General features: G+C 41.1%; 1 protein-coding gene across 1 annotated transcript in view; it reads left to right on the forward strand.

Annotated features, from left to right (window-relative positions):
• LOC137254982 (2-methoxy-6-polyprenyl-1,4-benzoquinol methylase, mitochondrial-like) overlaps positions 1-9,978 on the forward strand; it is a 60,157-nt gene extending 50,179 nt beyond the window's left edge. Inside the window, exon 7 of the mRNA XM_067792567.1 lies at positions 9,495-9,978. Within this exon, the coding sequence (XP_067648668.1) occupies positions 9,495-9,599 (105 nt within the window). The 3' untranslated portion in view covers positions 9,600-9,978. The remainder of the gene's footprint in view (positions 1-9,494) is intronic.
• Positions 9,979-10,234: the final 256 nt, after the last annotated feature.

A 10,234-nucleotide genomic window follows, 5' to 3' on the forward strand; every position in this document is an offset into this window, starting at 1 on the left:
CCTTAGACAGCTTGCCCAACACACCCACTACGATGTGTTCATATGAATTAGACTCTTAAAGCTTTGGACTTACTGTATCTGAGACTTGAAAGTATGTGTCTAACAGGCTTGTGGCAATAGAGTAGCCTAGTGGTTAAAGTGACTGCTCATTACGCTGGAGATACATTCCCACATGGGTACAATATGTGAAGCCTATTTCTGATGTTCCCCACTGTAATTTTGCTGGAATATTGCTAAAAGTGGCATAAAACCATACTCACTCAATCATACACTCACTCATATATTATCATTTTAGAAGTTTCAGTACATATCTGTTGAATATTTGAAATTAAACCTTTGATTCTCTTATTTTCTTGTCAGCATCATTCTCATGTATTATTTTTGTTGTCCTTTAAAATGGTATTATTACAATGGTCAGCAAATAGCCACTGACCACTGTCATGCCAGGGATATAGATGTTCTTGTATTGATGCTGTAAGATGCTGTAAATTGCTGTGCAGAGTTGCCTCCCTTGGGTGTACCAGATACCAATGGTTACGAGGTTGAGTTCAGATTCGTCTTGGTTGTCTTCCTGGGTTTGTCTGCACCACACCCACTCTTGTGGATTATATTTAGAAATAGACACCACAGGCAGTATTCCCTGAGACTTAACTCCCAAATGAAGCAGACATGGAATACAACTGTTATATGGGCCAGTGGGGTAGCTTAGAGGTTAAAGCACCCACTTGAAGACCTGGGCAGGGAAAGAAAAATTTCAAAATCTCCCACTAGAACACTGACCAGTGAGTGGACAATAATTAGTGGTCCTGTCTGTACTCCACTGATCCAAAATAACATTTGTAGATTTACTTAACCATCAATACACCATGGATACAAGAACCACTGCAAACATCTCTGTTAATGCTCCTGGTAAGTTTTCACTTGCCCGGCACCACAGAACCAGCGTAAATTTGATTTCATTCCCAACATGGATACTATGTCTGAAGCCCATTTGAGGTATTCCCTGCTGGAATAATACTGGAATATGTCGGTCTCACAGTCCCTGAACCACATTGTTTTCCCTATTATCTGTCTCTGCAGTGCTTAAAAGCCCTGTATGAAGTCCACATTTCCTCGTTTCTGAATCTCAGGTCTCCTTGAGGCTCCTTTTCAATTGGAAGGGGTTTATTTGTTACTAAGCAATAGTCTAGAATATCACAAAAAGCTTTATAAAACCATTCTCACTCACTCACTCACTCACTCATTCACTTAACCACTTTACTTTGCTGCACTCCTCAAAAGACCCATCAAAATTAAGTGAATACAAATATGTTTAAATTCATTTAGTTAAAAATATCCACAAAAACTAAACTTACTCACCATAACTGGAATATCAGACAACGTGACACACACCCACAAAACCAATGTATTTGCTCAGATTTAAGCAACAAAAACATTTCTCTCAACCTTTTATCCCCTGTGAATGCCATAAATTACAGATCTATTACTCCTATTCTGTAACAAAGACTTGTGACAGTTGTACCGCTGTGACAAATTTGTGAAACAGGACCCTGACCATGAAAACTGACAACAATCTATATTGTGCATGCATTGCAAGTGCAAACTGAGTCAGGTTGTTTAATGTTAAAGGTATTCTGAAGGCAAAAAGAATTGAAGCCCTTAAAGGAGTGACTCTTGTTTGCAGACATGCATGTGAAAATGTGAATATCAAATACATGCCTGTTTTGCATATTGGTTGGTAAAATAAGTGAAATATTTATAAAAATTAACTGAAATATATATTAAGTGTTAAAAAAGAAATATACAAGAAATTGGTATGACCTCAAAATAAGATATTCCTTAATTCAGGAGTAAGGATATATCTAAAGTAATACTTGCATTTGTATTTAGCTGAATTATCATAATAGAAATTATCACTGAACTACAAGACTTCATTTCCCTTCTCTGTTCGATGTCATTATCAGACAAGTCCTGTAAAACGTGACCTTTGAAGACTGCGAAAGAAATAATGATCGGTAAGGTCGTCATGACCTAAGCAAAGACATTCTGTATACTATAAATATTTGTATAGTGTAGACAGCAAGTCGATGTGAGCTTGTTTTCCTCAGCTGAGTAAACAGACATGTGATTTTCCTACAACATGCAATCAGTTGATGGAGCTGACATTATTCCATGCTAATTAGTAACACTTGGAGTGGTTGGTGGTATTTGGGGGAAAGTCTGACACCTTGTAGAAGGATGAAGCTGTTGGGTATGAGGCTTGTAATGGTATCCTCACAGAGCAGCTATTGTGTGATATGGCACTCAAGGCTGAACATTTTATGTCTGGTTGATTGTGTCATCAATAGGGAATTGGTCACGAGGGCAAAGTGGCCTTCGGCACAGCTAGCACCACAGAACTTCTGTTTGGTGTAATGGTTTTCAAATTACTGAAGAGAGAGTGAGTGAGTGAGTGTGGGTTTATGCCGTTTTTAGCACTATTCCTGCGATATCACAGCAGGGGATACCACTGGCTGAGGAAGGATCTTCACACCACTGATGTGAGACTTCCTTGTACGTTGAATCTTCAGTCAACTTTTTGTGCATTGCTGTCATGACAGCTGTTATTCTGACATGCCTGCAGTCACATACTACTGTACCTATTGTCTCAATGACACGCGTACAATTGTATATTACTTTACCTATTGTCTCATACTGACATGGCTACAGTCACATACTACTGTACCTATTGTCTCATACTGACATGGCTACAGTCACATACTACTGTACCTATTGTCTCAATGACATGCCTACAGTTGTGTATTACTGTGCCTATTGTCTAATACATGCCTACAGTCACCTATTACTGTTCCTATTGTCTCATACTGTTGTGCCTACAGTCACATATTACTGTGCCTATTGTCTCATAATGACATGCCCACAGTCATATATTACTGAACTTATTGCCTCATACTGACATGAATACAGCCACCTATTACTGTACCTGTTGTCTCATATTGACATGCCTACAATCACATATTACTGTGCCTAATAATTGTCTCATAATGACATGCCCACAGTCTTATATTACTGTACTTATTGTCTCATACTGACATGAATACAGCCAACGATTGCTGTACCTGTCTCATATTGACATGCCTACAATCACATATTACTGTGCCTATTGTCTCATAATGACATGCCCACAGTCTTATATTACTGTACTTATTGTCTCATACTGACATGAATACAGCCACCTATTGCTGTACCTGTCTCATATTGACATGCCTACAATCACATATTACTGTGCCTATTGTCTCATAATGACATGCCCACAGTCTTATATTACTGTACTTATTGTCTCATACTGACATGAATACAGCCACCTATTGCTGTACCTGTCTCATATTGACATACCTACAATCACATATTACTGTGCCTGTTGTCTCATACTGACTGATCGTCATATTGCTGGAATACAGGCAGTAATCCCACTCATACCCTAGTCTGTAACACAAGGTGACTGTACTACTCCATGGTGACTGTACCAGATGAAACAGAGAGAGACTGTATAGCAGTCTACATGCAGTATTAAACCCCACTTATACCCTAGTCTGTAACACAAGGTGACTGTACTACTCAGTGGTGAGTGTATCAGCTGAGAGAGAGAGAGAGACTGTACAGCGGTCTACAGGCAGCAATCCCACTCATACCCTAGTCTGTAACACAAGGTGACTGTACCACTCATTGGTGACTGTACCAGCTGAGAGAGAGAGAGAGACTGTACAGCGGTCTACAGGCAGCAATCCCACTCATACCCTAGTCTGTAACACAAGGTGACTGTACCACTCAGTGGTGACTGTACCAGCTGAAACAGAGAGAGACTGTTTAGCAGTCTACAGGCAGTAATCCCACTTATACCCTAGTCTGTAACACAAGGTGACTGTACCACTCAGTGGTGACTGTACCAGCTGAAACAGAGAGAGACTGTTTAGCAGTCTACAGGCAGTAATCCCACTCATACCCTAGTCTGTAACACAAGGTGACTGTACCACTCGGTGGTGAGTGTATCAGCTGAAACAGAGAGAGACTGTTTAGCAGTCTACAGGCAGTAATCCCACTCATATCCTAGTCTATAACACAAGGTGTCACTGTACCACTCAGTGGTGACTGTATCAGCTGAAAGAGAGACTATAGCGGTCTACAGGCAGTAATCCCACTTATACCCTAGTCTGTAACACAAGGTGACTGTACCACTCAGTGGTGACTGTACCAGCTGAGAGAGAGAGAGACTGTATAGCGGTCTACAGGCAGTAATCCCACTCATACCCTAGTCTATAACACAAGTTGACTGTACCACTCATTGGTGACTGTATCAGCTGAAAGAGAGACTGTATAGCAGTCTACAGGCAGTAATCCCACTTATACCCTAGTCTGTAACACAAGGTGACTGTACCACTCGGTGGTGACTGTACCACCTGAGAGAGAGAGAGACTGTATAGCGGTCTACAGGCAGTAATCCCACTCATACCCTAGTCTATAACACAAGGTGACTGTACCACTCATTGGTGACTGTATCAGCTGAAAGAGAGACTGTATAGCGGTCTACAGGCAGTAATCCCACTCATACCCTAGTCTATAACACAAGGTGACTGTACCACTCATTGGTGACTGTATCAGCTGAAAGAGAGACTGTATAGCAGTCTACAGGCAGTAATCCCACTTATACCCTAGTCTGTAACACAAGGTGACTGTACCACTCATTGGTGACTGTACCAGCTGAGAGAGAGACTGTATAGCGGTCTACAGGCAGTAATCCCACTTATACCCTAGTCTGTAACACAAGGTGACTGTACCACTCATTGGTGACTGTATCAGCTGAGAGAGAGACTGTATAGCGGTCTACAGGCAGTAATCCCACTCATACCCTAGTCTATAACACAAGGTGACTGTACCACTCATTGGTGACTGTATCAGCTGAAAGAGAGACTGTATAGCGGTCTACAGGCAGTAATCCCACTCATACCCTAGTCTATAACACAAGGTGACTGTACCACTCATTGGTGACTGTATCAGCTGAAAGAGAGACTGTATAGCAGTCTACAGGCAGTAATCCCACTTATACCCTAGTCTGTAACACAAGGTGACTGTACCACTCATTGGTGACTGTACCAGCTGAGAGAGAGACTGTATAGCGGTCTACAGGCAGTAATCCCACTTATACCCTAGTCTATAACACAAGGTGACTGTACCACTCATTGGTGACTGTATCAGCTGAAAGAGAGACTGTATAGCAGTCTACAGGCAGTAATCCCACTTATACCCTAGTCTGTAACACAAGGTGACTGTACCACTCATTGGTGACTGTATCAGCTGAAAGAGAGACTGTATAGCGGTCTACAGGCAGTAATCCCACTCATACCCTAGTCTATAACACAAGGTGACTGTACCACTCATTGGTGACTGTATCAGCTGAAAGAGAGACTGTATAGCAGTCTACAGGCAGTAATCCCACTTATACCCTAGTCTGTAACACAAGGTGACTGTACCACTCATTGGTGACTGTATCAGCTGAAAGAGAGACTGTATAGCGGTCTACAGGCAGTAATCCCACTCATACCCTAGTCTATAACACAAGGTGACTGTACCACTCATTGGTGACTGTATCAGCTGAAAGAGAGACTGTATAGCGGTCTACAGGCAGTAATCCCACTCATACCCTAGTCTATAACACAAGGTGACTGTACCACTCATTGGTGACTGTATCAGCTGAGAGAGAGACTGTATAGCAGTCTACAGGCAGTAATCCCACTTATACCCTAGTCTATAACACAAGGTGACTGTACCACTCATTGGTGACTGTATCAGCTGAGAGAGAGACTGTATAGCAGTCTACAGGCAGTAATCCCACTTATACCCTAGTCTGTAACACAAGGTGACTGTACCACTCATTGGTGACTGTATCAGCTGAGAGAGAGACTGTATAGCAGTCTACAGGCAGTAATCCCACTTATACCCTAGTCTGTAACACAAGGTGACTGTACCACTCATTGGTGACTGTATCAGCTGAGAGAGAGACTGTATAGCAGTCTACAGGCAGTAATCCCACTCATACCCTAGTCTGTAACACAAGGTGACTGTACCACTCATTGGTGACTGTATCAGCTGAGAGAGAGACTGTATAGCAGTCTACAGGCAGTAATCCCACTTATACCCTAGTCTGTAACACAAGGTGACTGTACCACTCATTGGTGACTGTATCAGCTGAGAGAGAGACTGTATAGCAGTCTACAGGCAGTAATCCCACTCATACCCTAGTCTATAACACAAGGTGACTGTACCACTCATTGGTGACTGTATCAGCTGAAAGAGAGACTGTATAGCAGTCTACAGGCAGTAATCCCACTTATACCCTAGTCTGTAACACAAGGTGACTGTACCACTCATTGGTGACTGTATCAGCTGAAAGAGAGACTGTATAGCGGTCTACAGGCAGTAATCCCACTTATACCCTAGTCTGTAACACAAGGTGACTGTACCACTCATTGGTGACTGTACCAGCTGAGAGAGAGACTGTATAGCAGTCTACAGGCAGTAATCCCACTTATACCCTAGTCTATGATGCAAGGTGACTGTACCACTCAGTGGTGACTGTACCAGCTGAGAGTCTGGATAATGTTGGCAGCCTTGGGATGTCTAAAATAGCCTGTAATTCAGTTAGGGACAACAGAGTGTAATGTACTAGCTTGGTTGTAGACAGAACTCTTTCGTGTATAATGAGTGTCGAGAAAGGTCAGGCATAGTGTTAACTGATTTTGTCAAACCTGCAGAATTTGAACTGAACGGTTGACATCTTTACTTCAAACTGAAAGCATCAGATATGGCTAAAAGTAATATCCAGTGGTTATCGCCTTCTTTGTAGCTCATTAGACCAGCTATGTAACTGATGGATGAACTAAATCATGTCTGGGCAACACAGACGGGAACAGATGACATTATGGTTACAGCACAATTCCTGTGAGATTTGGGTTGAAAATGGAACGAGATAAGTCCCAATGGATTTTCCCAACCTGATGGTTTTACATTTTCAACCAAAACCAAAGAATGTTTTAACTAACTTAACATCTCAATGCAAGAAATATCAGATAGTATAAGGAAATATCAGGATACTTTATCGTGAAGCAATACTGTAGTTGTCGTATAAAAAAACATTGATGACAGCAGTCAAGATAAAGACTTGCAGATGATTGAAATCTTCATCTATCAGATTAGAGAGCCTTCCATAACCTGCCGCAGCAGCTCAGTGGAGTCACAATACCACACTTGATGTTTATGTATATACAATAAACTGTTACTTGTAACAAGTGAAAATTCTCACTAAAACATGTTTTGAATCATGTAAACTGTACAGAGCCTCATTTAGCAATCAATTCAGCATTTAAATGATGTGTCCAGCAGCACGTCTCACCATGTGTGGCATCGTAATGATAATAATAAAGGTCATTTTTAAGGTGTCTGACTCCACAAAACTTGGCCATGCTCTCAGAGCAAACACTGTGAGGAACTCAGGAAGAGGAATGGCTTTAGTTGCGCTTTTAAACTTCAAAGAGTTTGAGCAGATTTAATGCCTGTAGGGATAGAGTTTCACTGGAGTTAGTGAGTGAGTTTAGATTTTAAGTCACAAGTTTCACAGGAAAGCAGCTGAATGTTTTAAGGTTCTATGACCAAAAGGTTTGAATTTATATGCTCTGAGTCTCACTCACTCACCAGGGTATTCATTCAGGGAAAATCCTTGTAATGATATTTAGCAACCAGCAATTGTTTTACTTGTGATTGAGATGCTCAGGACATCCTGAAAATGATGTCCAGTGCTTACCCCAACAATGCTTCATTCTTCCCTGCAGAGAAAACTGAACAGCTGACATAAAAACAACATCCTCTGTCAGTCCAAAATCCAGAAGATAGCAGCGCATGAAAAACATATAACATCTCAACACACATGTCTCTGGCTATCCCTAAAGGTGATCGTTGTAAACATATTATCTGCTTTGTTGGGTTCAGACTCAACTTGCAAACTTCAGCTGACCATAGTCTTGACACAAAATCTCTGATATGTGCTGTGCAGAAACTCTTGTGTGTTATATCTTTCTGTGCTTGCATTAGTTAATATATGTTTCAAGACAGATTAATTAAAGTCATTTGAAAAAACTGGGTATTCTTTAACTTCTTTTGAGAAGTATATCTGAAGACAGCTCATCAAGATATTGATATTTTTTAAGCTGAATTCGATGCCAAACAAGAAACCGTTGTGACAGTTGGATTCATTTGTACTAAGCTTGCAGTAAATCTTCTTAAAGTCTTCCATCTGTTGGGTCATCACGACCCATCTACTGGGTCGTAGTGACAAGCAGTTGCATCACTGAAGGGATCAATACGGAGCTGAAGAACAGAATCTCCATGATCCAACCATAGTCACAAAGATGCAAGATGTCAGATGTGCATATTCATATGCTCCCAAGAGTATTCAATGTTAAAATTAATCCTCAGTCACATTTGTCAGTCATGAGAAGTCAGGCTCTGATTCATATAATTTTTAGCTGACCAAGTGTGAGAATGCCATTGTCAGAACGAGTCAAGAGGTGTTAAGGGTTTAAACTTTTCCCCAGCAACAAATTTGTCAGTCTTGAGAAGTCAGGTTCTGATACCTGTCATTCTACGCTGACAGAAAGTGAGAATGCTATAAGTTAACAATGGTTCAGGTTCATTCATGTCATTTTTGGCTTAGCAGATGAGAGAATGCCTCTGACAGAATGACTCCATGTGTGTACCATGTTAGAATCGGACTTTAGCTTCCTTTATAGGTCATTAGAGGTCAGGCTGTGATTCATGTCATTGCACAGGTTAGAATTAGTATTCAGCAACCCATGCTTGTCATAAGAGGCAACTAACCGGACTGGGTGGTCAGGGCTGTTAGTGTACCCCATGCTTTTGTTCACTGGATTGTCTGGTTGAGACATGATTACTTATAACCCGCCTTCTTATAGCTGGAATATTGGTGAGAGCAACATTAAACAACTAACAGCCCATTGCGTCACCTTTCATGAGACGCATAGGTTTCTTCAGACCAGTGCTAAACCAGAATCTTGGTTATTCACTTTGTACCATGAAGGTCCTTACTGAAGAGTTCTTTCTCTTAGTCAGATTAGGATCTGTTGCCATGAGCCAACTTTGTGCCCCATTACAATACTTGGTCATGCCATTGTGTAGCCTATGCTCATAGGTTTTTGCTAAAGTAGTAAATGCCTCTGTCCTTGGCCCACTTGCACAAAGCTATCTTAGCACTACGACTATCTTAAGCCTATGCTGGAGAATGTGAATTACAACCATTGCAGCTCTAAGATCACTTTGTGCAAGTGGGCCATGATCATGATATGTGTGCACCCCATTTTTCCAAAATCCTGGATCCACCCCTGGTCTAGTATAGTCCTAACTCTCAATCTTTCTCTATTTTTCAGGAAGAATTTTCTGACATGATCCAAAGGGCTGGCTTCAGAGTTGTCAACCATGAGAACCTCACATTTGGAGTGGCAGCCATTCATTCTGGATTCAAGATTGTGTGAATTTATACGGGATCTTTCCTCTGATAAACCTTTGTGTGTGAAGATCTGACAAACTCACATAAGTCACTTGAGTTGAACTGTGTAATCAGTCAATCTGACTTTGGAATCAAAATCATCAGTGAGTGGAGCTACCAGAGCCCTGTTTCACAAAGCTCTCATAAGTCTAAGATCTCGTAACTTTTCTCATAACATCTATAGCTCCTTTGCTACAGTATAGGAGGCACAGTGGGTACAAGAAAACTTACGAGATCTTAGGCTTACAAGAGTTTTGTGAAACAGGGCCCACAACAGCATAATCGACTTCTTGAAATTGCACAAAGACAGGCAGTTCTGGATGGTAATTAATAAAGCATATGGTATGACAGTTTATTGATGTGAATATTATGTGTCTGTGTTTTATTTGTGAGAATGATGGCATCCACATCCTATAATTAGTGTTGGGAATTGGTTGAATTTTCATGATTGATCATTGCTTTATCATAGCAATCGACCATGGATTAAGGTTCAATCTTAAAAAGAGTGTTTAACTTACAGGTGCTATGATATGAGACTATTACGAGTCTTGTCATTGGCTGCCACTGGTCACATGCAGTTGTGTGAGCCAATGAAGGAGCTCTTTGTTTTGTGCTTACATG

Source organism: Haliotis asinina, chromosome 1 (assembly GCF_037392515.1).
Source record: "Haliotis asinina isolate JCU_RB_2024 chromosome 1, JCU_Hal_asi_v2, whole genome shotgun sequence".
Taxonomy (NCBI): Eukaryota; Metazoa; Mollusca; class Gastropoda; order Lepetellida; family Haliotidae; genus Haliotis; species Haliotis asinina.